General features: G+C 41.3%; 1 protein-coding gene across 1 annotated transcript in view; it reads right to left on the reverse strand.

Moving 5' to 3' along the window:
- GUCY2C (guanylate cyclase 2C) overlaps positions 1–12,453 on the reverse strand; it is an 83,800-nt gene extending 71,347 nt beyond the window's left edge. The window contains exons 1-3 of the mRNA XM_055095429.2: positions 12,086–12,453; positions 3,662–3,774; positions 1,872–1,936 (exon numbers count right to left, since the gene is read on the reverse strand). Coding sequence (XP_054951404.1) covers positions 1,872–1,936; positions 3,662–3,774; positions 12,086–12,302 — 395 coding nt within the window. The 5' untranslated portion in view covers positions 12,303–12,453. The remainder of the gene's footprint in view (positions 1–1,871; positions 1,937–3,661; positions 3,775–12,085) is intronic.
- Positions 12,454–17,664: the final 5,211 nt, after the last annotated feature.

A 17,664-nucleotide genomic window follows, 5' to 3' on the forward strand; every position in this document is an offset into this window, starting at 1 on the left:
TTAATACAGAGTTCTTCATTTCCCTGCTTGTTTGCTTTTACACGTACTTCTCTCCCTCTGCCTGGCTAGAAAGCTCATCTCCTCATCTCTCTACTCATTAAAATTTTACCCATTCTTCAACATGCATACAATCGCATCTCCTTCATAAGTTTTTTTTCCTCCATTGAAGCTTAGTCCCCTCAAGCAGAGGTGACCCTTCCCTTCTGTGCACTCTATAGCTTCTCTTTTCTTTTCTCTTCTCTCTCCCTTCCTCTTTCTTTTTCTCCTCTCTCTCTTTCTTTCTTTCCCTCCCTCCCTCCCCCCCTCCCTCCCTTCCTTCCTTCCTTCCTTCCTTCCTTCCTTCCTTCCTTCCTTTCCTTTCCTTTCTTTCCTTTTCTTTTTCTCTTTCTCTCTTTTTAATAGGATCTCACTCTGACACTCAGGCTGGAGTGCAGTGGTGTGATCCTGGATCACTGGAGCCTTGACCTCCTCGGTTCAAGTGATCCTCCCATCTTGGCCTCCCACATTGCTGGGACTACAGCCGTGCATGACTACACCTGGCTAATTTTTTTATTTTTAAACTTTCTGGAGAGCAGAGTCTCACTATGTTGCCTAGGCTAGTCTCAAACTCCTGGGCTCAAGGGATCCTCCTGCTTCGGCCTCCCAAAGCCCTGGCATTACAGGCCGGTGCCACTGATCCCTGCCCTCTGCAGTTTCCTGTTTCCATTTCCCTGATGGCATTGATCTCACTGTGCCTTGTATTGGTCAGGAGAGTCCTTGTCACCTTCTCTATTTGGGTGGACAGGGGCTGTGTTTTACTTAATTCTCTCTACTCTGCCACAGCTAAAATGCTTCTTTGCACGTAGAAGGTCTTCATAAATGGTGAATCAATTTTTCCAATCCTCCTTTGCTTTTGAGCATACTCTGTAGCAATATTAGTAAGTGATCAGGTTAGATGACAGTTGGGAACAAATACAAGGAAGAGTAAGATTCTGGATCTGTCCGCATTTTGGTATGGAAGAGAAGCTGAAAAAGTGCTCAGTGAGCCTCAGCATCTGAGGCTGTTTGTAATGGTGGGTGTGAGGTGACAAAAGCAAACTTTGCAACAGAATTTTCAGAGGTCTAATGTTTACCCTCCAAAATCCATTGCAAGTGATATTCTGCACAGTTTTCTCTGTGTCGATGAAGCGTGATTCTTGATTCAGGGTCAGATTGAACAGGTACAAAAAAGGAACTTGAGCAGGATTTTGATTAGGGAAGGTGTAATTAGCAGAACAAAGTATTTTTTGGTGATAATTACATTGTGTAAAATGAATGGAAGAGATGAGGGTGATTTTCCCAGAGCCAGAAAAATATATTCATTCTAGAATATACTGAGAGCTTTGTTCTAAGATAGTAAGGGCACTGTACAAAGGACTTTAACATGTCATTTATATAATTCTCAAATAACATGAACTAAATATATTGTTATTTTCCCCACTTTTACCAGACCTACAGGATAGAACAGAACCCTACTAGTACCCTGGGGTGTTGCACTTTCTTTTGTGTTTCCCAACCCTCTACCCATACTTTTGTGAATATTTTATTTATTAAACGCCTCAAATTATCCAATTTCACTGTCTTTCCTGCTTTCTCTCAAAACTCTGACTTTTTACCCATACCATGTTTTCTCTCAAGGTCAGATGTTAATGACTCAACCTGAATGGCTACAGACATTCACTCCATGCTGAGCAAGGGAAGTTACCTGGATAAGAGAATGACAGTTATGGGGAGATGGCAAAATACTAGACCTCAACACCTCTGATTGTGTTGCCTTGACTAGACTGTTGTTTGATGAGTCCTTTAAGTTGCAATATCATGTCCTGACTTCAGTTCACAGTAGTATTACTTACTACATCTGGAAGGTGGAGTATGTACATGAGGGCCCTATGAGGACACAGCCCATCCGTTGTGCATTCTGTAGGAGAGAAAACAACAATGAATTCCTAGAACTAAGAAAAATACTCAGTGGACAGGAAAGAAGTAGCAAGGGGAAGGCTCCCAGAGGTTTAGAAAGTGGGGCCTCCCAAGATTCTCAAACTCAGAGCAGCATAGGGTGCCTTGGTCTGGACAAGGATCAACTGAGGCATGGAGAGGTTCGAGAGGGAAAACACACTACAGGGAGGAAAGGTATTTTACAAAGGTGAGCTGACTGGAGGTGAACCTGGCTTCCTTCTCAATGCAGGATGGGAAGAGGCAGAAGAGGGACTGGGAGGCTGTAGCATTAGTAGTGTCTGTAGGCCAGATAGTGGTGAGATGAGATTTGGAGGTGCTTTGAAGGGAGAGGGCAAGTTTCAGTTGTAGAGAGAACTATAAAACAGGGCTGAAGTGAGTAAAATGCTATGCAATTGATTGGGTGATTATTGATCTTATTTTCTCCTGTTTCTTAAGGGGAATCTGGTTGGGACCATCTCATCCCTGGTTTTGGAGAGCCAGGTTATACTTCTCTCTGTAGAGGCAGAGAAAAGCAGCATATATTTCTGAAATTGTGATGTGGAGTTTATTGAACTATGCTTGTGCACACCTTACCTTCCCAAGATTGAGAATCACTGCTGTGGTTGCCATTGTTCCTGATGGGAGTGTGGCCTGCCTGGTTGGTGTGATGTTATTGATTAAAGTTTAGAGCCGTGGCTCTACTCCCAGTGCTCTGCTGCTCAGACAGCTTTTTCTTTAGTTTCTGTATTAAGGGGGTGCATTGCACATCTGCTTGTCTCTAGAGAGCTTTTAACCCTCTTTATTTCCTTAAAGCTCTGGTTGGGATTGGGGTTTGGGGATTAGGAGGAGGAACTAGGCAAGAATCTCCCTCTTCCCATTTTCATCCTTTGACATTGAAGTTACTACTTTAAGTTAGGTGGCAGATTCAACGCTTAAGCAATTAACTATTATCTGATATATGGTGATGATTTGAAACAGATTTCTGGTGTGGGGCCTTGAAATATGTTTTTAAACATGATTTCTCAGGTATTTCTTGAGGGACACAAAGGCAAACCAGTTTATACTAACATTTAAATAAAGAAACTTAAAAACTGGCTGGGCGCAGTGGCTCATGCCTGTAATTCCAGCACTTTGGGAGGCCAACGGGGGCAGATCACTTAAGCTCAGGAGTTTGAGACCAGCCTGAGCACCGTGGTGAAACCCTGTCTCTACAAATAATATAAGAAATTTGCTGAGCATGGTAGCACATGCCTGTAGTCCCAGCTACTTGGGAGGCTGAGATGGGACAATCACCTGAGCCCAGGAGCTCAACCTGCAGTGAGCCATGATTATGCCACTGCACTCCAGCCTGGGCAACAGAGGGAGACCCTGTCTCAAAAAACAAACAAACGAACACCCAAAAAACAAAACAAAACAAAATTTTAAAAACAATTTAAAACAAAAGAATTCCTCTCCTTACAAATGAAAGTGTATACACACAGTACATAGCCAAGGCTTTCCTCACTTTTCTGGATTCATGGAGGGCCCCTGTCATTTAGGTAATCTGTAGGGGTAAAGCCAGAGTCTCCTGCCTGGTACTCGGCCACTCATTCAGCTATGTGGCTAGAGATGATGGGAGAGCTGCTTCATGGTCATGTGCCTACATTTCACACTGGGATTATCCTGTGCCCAGAGGCCATGAGCTGCATCCACAAAAGCAAATACTTACTGAAATTTTCCTGAGTAGGTCGAGGCCTTCACAGGTGCTACTCCGGCAGTCGCCTGAGTTATGAATCAGACCATCCGAATACATGAAAGTAGCATTCACAGTCACATTTAGGCCTGTCGCCCAGAGATGAGGGAAAATAGAACACTAGTGTTATTTTTCAGTAATTTATAGCAGCCATGAGATTGATTCTGGGAAAAAATGGATATCCATTTTCAGGCCTAGGAATATTTACATCCTGAGCCCTTGTTTTACTCCTGGTCACTTTTTTCCTCTGTGTGTCTCTGTCTCTCTGTATCTTTTCATCTCTGTTTCTCTCTCTCTCTCAACAGTTTTATTGAGGTATAATTTATCTATCATAAAAATCATCCATGTTGAGTTTACGATTCAATGACTTTTAGTAAATATATATATAGTTGTGCAACCATCCACACGGTCCAGTTTTAGAATATTTTCATTGTGTTCACTGCCCTCTTCATCTTTTCACAACCCTAGATGCAGCAGGTCTCCTGTATGGACTGGAGAGTGTTGGGAAGCAAAGACACAGACATTATGATAACCTGTTCTTTCATGGTCCCCAGGTGCTATTTGCTGCCAACTTGCAGGAGGCTGCAGTCTTCCTTGGTCTCTGATCTTTATCCATCCAGTCAACAAACAGTTATTAAGTTCCTGCTATGTGTCAGGCGCTCTTCTTTGCGCTCATGATACAGCATTGAACAAAAGTTCCCCCTTTCAATAGGCTTACATTTTCTTTGTGCGTTACACAGAATAATGCATTTCTGATAGGGTGGTCATGGAAGCCCTAGTGGGAGCTGGGACCTGCGTGAAGACTGAGCCATGCAACACATGGTTTCTCTGGTCAGAGGGAACAGCAAGGGCAAAAATCCCAGGCAGGACCCTTCTTGGCATTTCAGGAAGAACAGGGAGGCCAGCGTAGTCCTGACAGAGTAAGTGAGAGGTAGTATGGGTGAGATGTGAGGTCAGAGTGAGGCCACACCGTGCATGACCATGTGGACGTTAGTAAGTGCTTTCAATTTATTCCAGGATAAGATGTTTTGGAGGACTTTGAGCAGAGAAATGATATTGTCTGACTATTATTTTTAAAGGATATCTCTGGATCCTGATGCAGAGAATAGATTGTGGGGAACAGAAACAAATGCAGGGAGACTAGTGAAGACACGATTCATAACCTAGGTTAGATTGGACTACAGTAGTTGGAGCAAAAGTAGAGAAAAATGCTTGCATTTAGGATGTATTTTGAAGGTAGGAAATTGATAAATGCAATATGAAGTATGAGAAAAGAGGACTCAGAATAAGCCAATATTTTTGGCCTGAGCAAGGGGGTGAAGGGAACTCCTATTGACCAAGATGAGAAAGAGTGTGGGTGGAGCAGGTTTGCTAATGTGGAGTGTGTGGTGATGGAGGTGGACATGTCAGGTGTGAGATGCCTGTCACACTTCTAGATAGAGAGGACTCTAAGCAGTTGAAATACACCCATCAGAAATAGTTATTAATGCAATCATTCTTATTGATAAAAAGCTGTCACATCTGTGGCTCAGATTTATCATTCTTGCTCAAAAGGGGTGTCTTGGTCAGTTTTCTAGAAATCAAAGCCTGAGACAAAAGCTTTATTGAGTTTGTCTTACCAGAGTCCCATATGCAGTAAATAGTGGGATCTGAAATTGAAGCTCTGATTATCTCATCCCAAACCAATTGTACATTTCTGATATCTCAAGTGAAAACTCACGCATGAGGGAATGGCCTTTTACCAGCTTAGTGATGCACCAAAATGTTAAATCCAAAGTTTATCAATGGGTATGATTGTTTGTTCTCAATGAATCTTGCTGTATTACAATTTTTAGACCCTGTCTCTCCTGGAGCATTCAAGATACTGAGTAAATAGTCTATGAGAAAAATACCTGCATACCCTCAGGAAGTTCCCTGCAGCTGTACCCACACTTCTCACATGAAATGAAAACGGTTAACAGTCTAATTATCATCTATTTTTCCTAAAGAAGGTGCTGCAGAATTCTGTTTTCTTTCTTAGTAGACAGGGAAGGAGATTGTGTAACATTACAAAATTGCCAGAAAACCCCTTTGTCTTTAAAATACATCCTCTTACTTTAAATGTTTCTAATCAAGGATAAAGAAAACAAAAATGTGTTCATTAGTGTCCTAAATTAGATGAGAGTTTTGTTTGGATTTCACTCTGACTCACACATTTCTCCTCTTAGAAAGCAATACAAGAATTGAAAACAAGTTTCTCTTCAAAATATCTGTTTGGTCACAAGGATGGCTGGCCTTACTGACCAGAACACCACTCCTGGTGTTAGGCATTTCCTCTATGGGCTACTCCCAAAGCCAAAGTGAATTATGTTCATCCTGGCTTGAGGTCTTTGTATAATGGAGAACTCCCATATTTAGATGAAAGCAAGGGTCTTGCTGGCGATATCCCTGGGGACTGCTAGGCACCACGTTTTAGAAGGGAATAGCAGAACCATTTGACCACAATCTATTACATTTTGGTTCCTTCCAGTAAAAAATAATCAGGACAAATGTCTGATTCCTAAGCAGGGATGTTCTTTTTTTTTTCTTTTTTCTTTTTCTTCTTTGAGACAGAGTCTGCACTGTTGCTCAGGCTGGAGTGCAGTGGCGCGATCTTGGCTCACTGCAAGCTCCATCTCCCATGTTCACGCCATTCTCCTGCCTCAGCCTCCTGAGTAGCTGGGACTACAGGTGCCCACCACCATACCCGGCTAATTTTTTGTAGTTTTAGTAGAGACAGGGTTTCATCGTGTTAGCCAGGATGGTCTCGATCTCCTGACCTCATGATCCGCCCACCTCGGCCTCCCAAAGTGCTGGGATTACAGGCGTGAGCCACTGTGCCCGGCTGCAGGGATGTTCTTAAGTTTGCCAAGTCTAGAGGGAGTCTGGAAACCTCAGTCCACAGTCCGGCATTATGAGTGATTTCTTATGTGTTCTTGTACAAGCCATTTTAATTTCTCTCACTTAGTTTCTCGCATGTAAAATAAGGTTAAAACCAAGTTTGTAAAATGGGATAATTTTTAATAGCACCTTTAAAAGAGCAAAGCATGTCTATAATAGAAGTTGTTCTTCTGAACAAATAAGAATGTTTTTAAAGGTAGAGACTTGTTCTTTCAAAGAATGGAGGAGTCTTTGCACTTCTACAGCCACTTGAGAGATGTCTACCAACTTTGCTTTTTTAAGTTCGAAAACACTGATACTTTATTCAGTAAGAGAGCTGATTGAGAGATGTCAGTACTTTGGTAGGACTAGCCAAATAGGAGACTTCAATGTAATTAGACCAGTCAGAGATATCTAATGGAAGAGAAGTGGGGAGTGATGGGTTTAATAGCAGTTCACACTTAATTGAGTGTAACCATGAGTCAGCTTCAGTACTAAGCCCCATATGCCTTTTATTTAATTTTCATGACAACAGAAAGGATATAGAGAATTTGAAACCAGGAGAACAGAATGAATGAGGCTACAGTGGACCTGGGGGAATGGGAGAGGGCGTGTGAGGAACTGTAGAAAATAGGGTTGGAGAGGGTCTTGGAACACTGCAAGAGGAGTCAGAAAGTGATGTGGAGGGCAGCACACAGTCACATGAAGATGGCCACACTTGCAGCTCCTCTCTCTTGACCTCCTGTCTCTATGAGGGCTTTGTTCTGTCCTACCACCATGAGGGACAGTGAAAATGACACTTAAAAATCCAATGCTCCAGGCAGCCCATGACTGACACAGCTAAACTCAAGTAGAAACCCTGGCACAGTGCCTGGGAAAAAGGGAACCAACATCTGTTGAGTGTGACCTCAGACAAGTGACTTCCCTACTAGGCCCCAGTTCCTCATCCACTTGTTAATAGAATAGAGCCAGATGATCTCTTTCACTATATGCCTAGCTTTGGGCTGTGATTTTTTACAGGTATTATTTCACTTAATCCTCTCTGAATCCTTCAAGGTAATATTTTGTCATCCTCATTTAAACATGAGAAAATGGAGGTCTGGAGAGGTAGATTAACTTGTTTAAGGCTACACAGCTTGCAAGTAGTAGCGCAGGGATTTGAACCTAAGGAAGTCTAATTCTAGAACTTTGATATGCTGTAGAACAGCAGTTCTCAAAGTATGAGCCACTGAGGTACCCTTTAGTCCCTTTCAGGGGATCCATGAGGTCAAAGTCATTTTTATAATCATACTAAGACATTCCTTATTTTTTTCTACTCTCTTTCTCTCATGAGCATATGATAAGTTCTCCAGAGGCTATATCACATATATTATTGCAACAGATTGAATGTAGAAGCCAATATGAGAATATAGCTATCTTCCATTAAGCTTGACATTAAAGACATTTGCAAAAGTGTAAACCAGTCTTCTCACTCGCTTTGTTTTTTTTCTTTTTTGGCTTGAGAAATATAGGTTTTCTTTAAGAAAAATATTATTTATGCTAACAGATATTTATTTGTTATTTTTGATGAATTTATAAAAAATGTTTAAAATGTTTCTCAGTTTAGTTTTCAATACAATCAATACTGATATATGTAGCCACATAAACATAACTCTTCAGCACCCTCAATAATTTTAAAGAGTTTAAAGAGGTCCTAGGCCAGGTGCGGTGGCTCACGCCTGTAATCCCAGCACTTTGGGAGGCCGAGGCGGGCAGATCACCTGAGGTCAGGAGTTCGAGATCAGCCTGACCAACATGAAGAAACCCCGTCTCTACTAAAAATACAAAACATTAGCTGGATGTGGTGATGCATGCCTGTAATCCCAGCTACTTGGGAGGCTGAGGCAGGAGAATCGCTTGAACCTGGGAGGCGGAGGTTGTGGTGGACTGAGATCATGCCATTGCACTCCAGCCTGGGCAACAAGAACGATACTCTGTCCCAAATAAATAAATAAATAAATAAATAAAGAGGTCCTAATACCAAAATATTTGAGAATGGCTTCTATGGAGCATAGTATAATATGCTGCCTCTCAATATTTTACTTTTATGTATACTGCTTTCTCTTATTTTTAATTTGGTGGGGGTAATGTCTTCCCTTTTATCACTCCAGAACTCAAGTGATTTTTCTAGAAAATACTAAACATTTTTCAGACAATGACATAACTTCAAATCAAAGGTTTACTTTTAAAATAAGCCATTTCCCCCATGCTACTTTTCATCCTTTCCTACCGGCACTCTCTACCCCACAATGATATCTCATTCCTGGGAGGATGGATGGAAAGCTGAACAATATGGGGCGAGCTCAGAACTCTCTCTTCCTACCTGAGGGTTTAAGGATGGGGTTGGACCAACGTGGACCAACATGAAGCTAAAACCTTGGTGCTAGGGTCTAGGAGTGGGACCAGCTCAGCACGAGGGAGCACACACAGGGTATGGGTCATGTGATTAGCCTTGGAACCATACAGCCTCAGGGAGGTGATGTCATGAAGTCGAAGGAATCTCTTTTTTTCATGTTCTTTCCCACTAGATCCTGAATGTTCTTCAAGACCCTCAAAGCTTTCCTGATTCCTAAAAAAAAAATTGATCATTTCCCTTTGAACATCACATATAACGCTTGAACTTTTACTTTTCCTCAATGTAACCCTGAGATATATTGCCTTATAATTTTTCCCAAATAATGATGCTCAACATGTTTAGAACATGAGCTGTCTCTTCCCCAAAAACCTGTACCTTTTGTGTTTACTATGCATGCATATTCATCCAACAAAATGCACTAACAAATGTAAAAGTCTGGGCATCACAGCTTATTCCTTCATCTCCATAGAGCTCTCCACTTAAATGATCCATTTAACAACCTGCCCACTAATAACTGTATTTTACAAATGACTTGAGTGAAACTCGGAGATGATAAATAACTCACCTAATGTCACTCAACTGTAAATAATGGAGCAGGAATTCAAATTCAGATTGTATGCATCAGGGACCAAGGCTCTAACTAACATACTATTTAATTATTTTAGGTGCTTGGTAATGTGTTCTAGCAGTAGCAACAGCACAGAAACAATAAGAACAACTACATTAATGTCAATAACAACAACAGCAACAACTACCATTTATTGAGTTCTTACTATGTTTCAGTCAGTGAAGGAGGTACTTTATATGAGTTTTCTGATTGAATCCATATGCTATTCATATGGGGTAACTACCACTTATTCTAATTTATAGGTGTGGGAACTGAGGTTCCGAAAATTTAACTAGCTGCTTAAGGTCATACCTGTTGTGAATGGTCTGGCTGGAAAATAAATCAAGATCTGTCAGGTTCCAAATATCTGCTTCTAACCATAATGTTCCACTGCCTTGTTTTAATTAGAAACTTAGTTCACACTGGGTAAAGATATTACAATGGATTCCAAAGAGTGACCCATGTACTCCCTGGGATCAGACAGATGTGCGTATGAATTTCACTGCAAACAGACAACCTATATGACCTTAGCAAAGTTGTTAAACCCCTGCTGTGAAACCAGTGTCAACCACGCTAACCTCACAGAGCTGTGGTGATTAAAGAGGTGATGTAATTGAAGTACCTAGAACTTAGCTACCCCATGACAGGTACTTACTAACTGAAGAAACCAAGGCTCAGGGAGACTAACCCAGGATCACAGAGAGAGAAAACTTTGGGGCAGGGATCCCAATCCAGGTCCTCAAAGGACAAATCAAGTGTTCTTTCCATTGTGCCACACTGCCTCGGTAAATAAGGGGATTTTACTAAATAACCTCCTTGTTCCATTATGGCTCTAGATCAAATCCGTTCACTTATGTGTGAATCTAGTTTCAGAATTGGAGAGATGTTGTGTGTGCACAGAAGTAACTTATTATTCATATCTGAACAGCTGCCCTACTTCCACAGAATTTTAAATAGAGAAAATTAAGACATACCATCCTTAAAACCACAAATAACCATTAAGATGCATTAAATACTCATTGACTCAATAAGTCTATTTCTGGTAATCTAATCTCAGGGAATGCAGAAAATGAAAATGTTCATTGAAGTATTATGAAAATAGTAATGAGAAATTTAAAACAAATGAAATATCCTACATCAGAGAATTATTTTATATATATCTTATCATATATATCCCCCAAATTAGGTAATTTATATCCAGTGGATATGATACATACTGGATATTATAATATCTGGTGGATATTATATATCAATTCACATGATGACTAGAAAGGCCATGACGCTCTAGGAAAGTCACTTGTGCAATAATGTGAAGTGAACCAGAAGGATCCAAAACTGTTTCTATGCCATAGTGATCACCAACCACGTTCTTAAAAACAGGAAGCTAAGAAGCACATGAAAACAGACTGGAAACATCCAGGTGGCTGGGAATCATGGCTGCTTTTTTTCCCCCTTTATTTTACACATTTCATGTAATGTTATAAAATTTATTTTTATAACTAAAAGGTACAATGAAGAACTGCAACAATGAATTTGACTGCAAATGTTTTATATTAACTATGTCTAGTAATCACAGCCACAGGAAATGTAAAGAGTGAACAGACCACCCCCTCTCTACTAAAAATACAAAAAATTAGCCGGGCGTGGTGGTGGGCACCTGTAGTCCCAGCTACTCGGGAGGCTGAGGCAGGAGAATGGCGTGAACCTGGGAGGCAGAGCTTGCAGTGAGCCGAGATCATGCCACTGCACTCCAGCCTGGGTGACAGAGTGAGACTCCATCTCAAAAAAAAAAAAAGAGTGAACAGGCCAGAGACAAATGTCTTTCTCTGGATAAAAGGCCCAGAGAAAGATTTGGTGTCTATGTGAAATTGACTGTTTTAATTCATCTTCTTGATTAGTATCCCTGTGAAATCTTAGGTCTAGACCAAATCTTACCTCTGAGTACAGAAGGAAACATAATGCCTTCCTGGAACTGGGCAATAAACTGAGTTTATTTTTATTTATTTTCTTTTTGAAGAGATGGACTCTTGCTATGTTGCCCAGGCTGGTCTTGAACTCCCGGGCTCAGTGTCCCTCCTTCCTTGGCCTCCTAAATTGCTGAGATTACAGACATGAGCCACCACATCTGGCCTAAACCCAGTTTTAACTGGGACGTTTCACTGCCGTGAACATTTTACATTTCCTGAGTCAGGGCTAGTCCCAGAGCAAGGTGAAGTGTGAGTGAGCACAGCATAATAGGGTTCAAATTCTTCTCTCTAAGGAGCTACTGTCATGAAATAGAAAGGGGTTTAGGGACAGTCCTTAGAGAAAGTTGTATGATCAAAGAACACAAGGTCTTTGCTTAGCAACATTTTGTCCCCAGAGGTAGTAACAGAGTGGAGGAAGATTCTATTAACATTTTCTTCCCAGAGGTAGTAACAGAGTGGAGGAAGGTTCTATTAACATTTTCTTCCCAGAGGTAGTAACAGAGTGGAGGAAGATTCCATTAACATTTTCTTACCAGCATTTTGCAGACGTCCTCTCACTATTTCCAGCCCCTCATTCACCGCATCTTCCAAGTTTTTCAGGGGCTCTGCAAAGGCTGAGTTGTCCATCATCAGGACGCTGATTTCATAGCTGCCATTGTGGCAGTTCTGACTCACCTTGGAAGTCAAGGACAGCCACCCGGGCTGGAAGAGCAGTGACCACAAAGCCAAGTCCAACAGCAACGTCTTCATGACCCCAATCACGTTAGAACCATACTCCTTGTGCCCACTTGCTTTGCTCTGTTGGGCTTCTAGGGAGGCAGGGAATCCAGATGGACAGCCTCTAGTGGAGTCCCTCAGCCCACTCTTCCCCACGCTTCTCTCTGGTCATGCCCAACTGGTCACATGGGCCGTGGAACACAGCCTGCTTGCCAGTAATTAGCAGCTACATTATGGCAGGAGATAAACCAAAGTTCACTTTGTGTTTGCACCCAGAAAGGTCAGAGCTATAAACAGAGAGATTAGCTGGGCCTCACCCAATAAAAATGCAATAATTTGTGATGCATCACTGGGAAGAGGGAAAAGAGAAAGAGGGCAATACATCATATATGTAACAAACTTTGTGAAGTGGAAAATAAAGGTCAAAGGGCTTTAGGAAAACACAGCTACAATTGACTATTAGTGCTTAAGTTTTAGCTGCACATTGAAACGAAATCCTTAACTTTATATATATATATATAAAGTGTATATATATATATAAAGTATATATATATAAAGTGTATATATATATATAAAGTATATATATATAAAGTGTATATATATATAAAGTATATATATATAAAGTGTATATATATATAAAGTATATATATATATATAAAGTGTATATATATATATATACTTTAAGTTCTGGGATACATGTGCAGAACGTGCAGGTTTGTTACGTAGGTATGCACATGCCATGGTGGTTTGCTGCACCCATCAACCCGCCGTCTACGTTAGGCATTTCTCCTAATGCTATCCCTCCCCTAGCCCCCCACCCGACAACAGGCCCTGGTGTATGATTTTCCCCTCCCTGTGTCCATGTGTTCTCACTGTTCAACTCCCACTTACAAGTGAGAACATGCGGTGTTTGGTTTTCTGTTCTTGTGTTAGTTTGCTGAGAATGATGGTTTCCAGCTTCATCCATGTCCCTGCAAAGGACATGCACTCATCCTTTTTATGGCTGCATAGTATTCTATGGTGTATATGTGCCACATTTTCTTTATCCAGTCTATTATTGATGGGCATTTGGGTTGGTTCCAAGTCTTTACTATTGTGAACAGTGCTGCAATAAACATATGTGTGCATGTGTCTTTATAGTAGAGTGATTTATAATCCTTTGGGTATATACCCAGTGATAGGATTGCTGGGTCAAATGGTATTTCTGGTTTTAGATCCTTGAGGAATTGCCACACTGTCTTTCACAATAGTTGGACTAATTTACACTCCCACCAACAGTGTAGAAGCATTTCTATTTCTCCACATCCCCTCCAGCATCTGTTGTTTCCTGACTTTTTTAATGATTGCCATTCTAACTGGCATGAGATGGTATCTCATTGTGATTTTGATTTGCGTTTCTCTAATGACCAGTGATGATGAGCTTTTTTTCATGTTTCTTGGCCGCATAAATGTCTTCTTTTGAGAAGTGCCTGTTCATATCCTTTGCCCACTTCTTGATGGGGTTATTTGTTTTCTTCTTGTAAATTTGATTAAGTTCTTTGTAGATTCTGGATATTAGCCCTTTGCCAGATGGATAGATTGCAAAAGTTTTCTCCCATTCTGTAGGTTAAGCAGCAACTACTTATTAAGATTTGACTATGTGTTGAGCATTGGCAAGGCACTGAAGATATAGCCATGAACAACATAGATACATTAATGTCCTCATGGAACATGCAGTCTAATGGGAGAAGGCAAACATTAAATAATTATGTTTATTTTCTATTTTTATTTTTTAATTTTAATTTTTTAAAATTTTTCTTTAATTTTTTTTTTTGAGATGGAGTCTTGCTCTGTCACCCAGGCTGGAGTGCAGTGGTGCAATCTTGGCTCACTGCAAGCTCCACCTCCTGGGTTCACGCCATTCTCCTGCCTTAGCCTCCCAAGTAGCTGGGACTACAGGCGCCCGCCACCACGCCTGGCTAATTTTGTTTTTGTATTTTTAGTAGAGATGGGGTTTCACCATGTTAGCCTGGATGGTCTCGATCTCCTGACCTTGTGATCCGCCCACCTCGGCCTCTCAAAGTGCTGGGATTACAGATGTGAGCCACTGCGCCCGGCATTAATTTTAATTTTTAGGGGTATGTAGTAGTTGTATATTTTTATGGGATAAACAAATATATGAATAACTAAATTCAACAATGAAAAAAATTCAGAGTGCTATGAGAGCATTTTGCAAATTAACATAACCTTTTCTAGAAAGTCAAGGAAGCATCCCTGAGACAGTGTCCACTAGCTAAGACAAGAGGATAAATGCATTAGCTGAATGAAAGGTAAGGAGGGCATACCAGGCAGGGGGACAGCTTGTGCAAAGACCCAGATGTGAGAAGGGGCATAGCATGTTTGAGAAACTGAAGAGCTACAGCCTCGTTGGAGTGGAGAGAACTAGGGGATCAAGAGGCAGTAGAGGATGCCAGAAGAGTAGGTGGGAGAGGGCATGGACTTTCCTGTAAGCCAATAGGGATTTGGGACTATATCCTAAGAGTCAAGAAAGGGACATGAATTTTGAACAGACTGCTTAGACTTCCATGGAAGAACTGTCCTGGAGAGAGGCAGGCATAGGAACAGGGAACTGATGGGGAGGCTGTTGCTATAGACAAGTGAGAGCTAAAGAACGCCTGGATAAGGATGGTGGCATTGGAGATGTGTTCAAAAAATATCTAAAAGGTAAAATGTGGGACCAGCCTGGGCAATATAGTGAGATCCCATCTGTACTAAAAAAAAAAAAAATTAGCTGGGCATGGTGGCTCATGCCTGTCATCCTAGCACTTTGGGAGGCCAAGGCAGGAGAATCATTTGAGATCAGGATTTCAAGGCCAACCTGGGCAACATGGAGAGGCCCCGTCTCTATAAAGAAAAAATTTTTAAAAATTAGCCAGGTATGGTGGCCCATGCCTGTATACCCAGCTACTCAGGAGGCTAAGGCAGGAGGAGGATTGCTTGAGGCCAGGAGTTCAAGGCTGCAATGAGCTGTGATCATGCCACTGCACCCCAGCCTAGATGACCGGGCAAGAACCTGTCTCTAAATAAATAAATTAAATTACAAAAAAAGGTAAAATGGATGGGACTTGGTATTTGACTGGATTTGGGACATTAGGAAGAAGGAGGAATCAAAGATGACCCTGATATGCTCAGCTGGTTACTGAGCTCTAGAATTCTGGAAGGGGAGCAGGTTTGAGGGAGAAGATAATGACCTCTGTCTTGGGACATAGGGATTTTAAGGTGTCTGTGCAGTTGTGAAAACAGTCCCCATGGAATTTTGAGAAGAGAATCTGAACTTAAATGGGAGTTGGGAATTAAAATCAGAGACGTGTGATTGATCAGATAACGCCATTGTTTACAACACTGACTTGACCATTTATGGCAAAATTTATGTTTTGAAGTTAAAATTGTGAAAAATAAGTGTGTTAACTAGTACTATAACTCTTCCCTGGAAGCAGCTGCATTTGCAGTTACCTCACCAAACAAAATATATCAATTGTTGATAAGTTCAACCAATCCAAATAGAAGTAACCCAGCAAAAAAAAAAAAAAAAATTCTTTAACATTTAGACTGCAGCCACTCATGAGGACACTTGAGTGGCCTTTCAGGGACCTTCTGTTTCTCAGCTGATAGCACCTTGACACTGGGAGCTGCATCTCCCATTGCAGGAGGATGGACTCCTCAGGCCTCGGCTGGAACTGACTGTATGAGTGAGGATTGTGGGATTCTGCCTCCTAGGGCAGGACAGGGATTGCTTGATATAACACAAGTTCCCTTAACTCAGCTTAGCTGGTCTCACAGTCCAGCCCAGGTAAAAAGGGGATTACTGAAGCAAACACTTGGAAGGTAGTGTTGGAGTTAGAGGGTAGATTTTCTACATTACTGATTTGAACAGTTCAGGGAGGCTAAGAGAGGGAAGAAGAAAATGACTTTGAACCAAGGAGCTCAAGGAACTCAGAATCTAGTTATTGGACAGGTCACGTGTTGAGTATTGAAATCAACCAGATTGATAGTAGGTGCTTGCTGGAGAAGACGATCTATCAATGCAGCAATAGATGAGGGAGAACAATCAGGACCAATAATTGACAGTGACTGATGAAAAGGGACTGAGCGTTATGGTTAAATGACATGTGCCTCAAAAGAACAGAGATTGTGTTTTTATAAAATATTTTAAAATGAGGAAGCAGATAATGCATATAAAGGCTATATGTAATGAATATGTACAGATTAAAAGAATAAGAAAATGAACACTCATATATCCAAGTTAGAACCTAGGACCTCCGCACTCCTATGTCCTCTATCCCCGAAACATCATCCTTTTCTGCTCCCAATGTAGCCAAGAGGTGTAGGGAAGAGTTAATCAAGAGATAAAGAATATTGAGGCATTTGTTGACCATAGCATGGGTATTTCAGAAGGCACTGTTAAATGTTTGAGATAAAGAATGGGAAGGAAGAAAGATCAGGGGGAGAGAAAACAGTATGAGGGTGAAAGAATACTGGAGGAGACACGATGCCAAGGGCTGTTGTTTTGGAGATGGTTGATGTGGAACAGGATGGGTTCAATCCCGGGTCTCCCAGAGAGAGGACGGGACCTTCACAGGATTCAGCTTTGATACAGAAGAAAAGTGCTGTGATTATTTTATGGGGCAGGATAGGTTGTGGTGGGTGATTGACAGGACTGGGTGCTGCATGGGGATTTGTAATGGATGTCAGTAAGAATGGAATACCAGGCTGAAGAGAGGCACACGGCCATCACAAGGATGCTCAGCCTTTGCTACAGGTAACGATTTTCTGTGTGGCACATTGGTGGCCAAGTTTGAACTCAAACACGGTTTTCTAACTATTAATTTGTTGCTCTTTCCACTTCCTGTGGCAGGAGAAGGAATAGAATACACTGTTTTTATTTTTTAAAAATGTGGTCCAGAAATTACAAGTATAAAAGAAAGCCATGTGGAGGGAGTTGATGAGATAGATAAAACTGCTAGGTGCTTTGATTCAGCTATAAAGACAGTAGGTAGGTGCAGTTCTGGGAATCCTCTGATTATAGCATGTAACCAGGATCATAATTCCAAATGTGAAGGATCAAAATAGCAGTCCTTCCTGAATCCCTTAAGACAAATAGTGTGTCTTCTTTGTGTCATAAAACTATAAACATGCAGATCATAATTAAATGTAGGCAGGTTCTGCTGGGAGAGTTTCAAGAGTCAAAACCAAATAATAGAACATTTGAGTTGGCAGCTTTAGGAGACATATTCTTGGCTATGGTCTGAATGTTTAGGTCTCCCTCAAATCCATGTGTTGAAATCCTAACCCCCAAAGTGATGCTATTAGAAGGTAGGGCCTTTGGGAAGTGATTAAGTCATAAGAGGAGAGCCCT

The sequence above is a fragment of the Pan paniscus genome, chromosome 10 (genome assembly GCF_029289425.2).
Source record: "Pan paniscus chromosome 10, NHGRI_mPanPan1-v2.0_pri, whole genome shotgun sequence".
Lineage (NCBI taxonomy): Eukaryota > Metazoa > Chordata > Mammalia > Primates > Hominidae > Pan > Pan paniscus.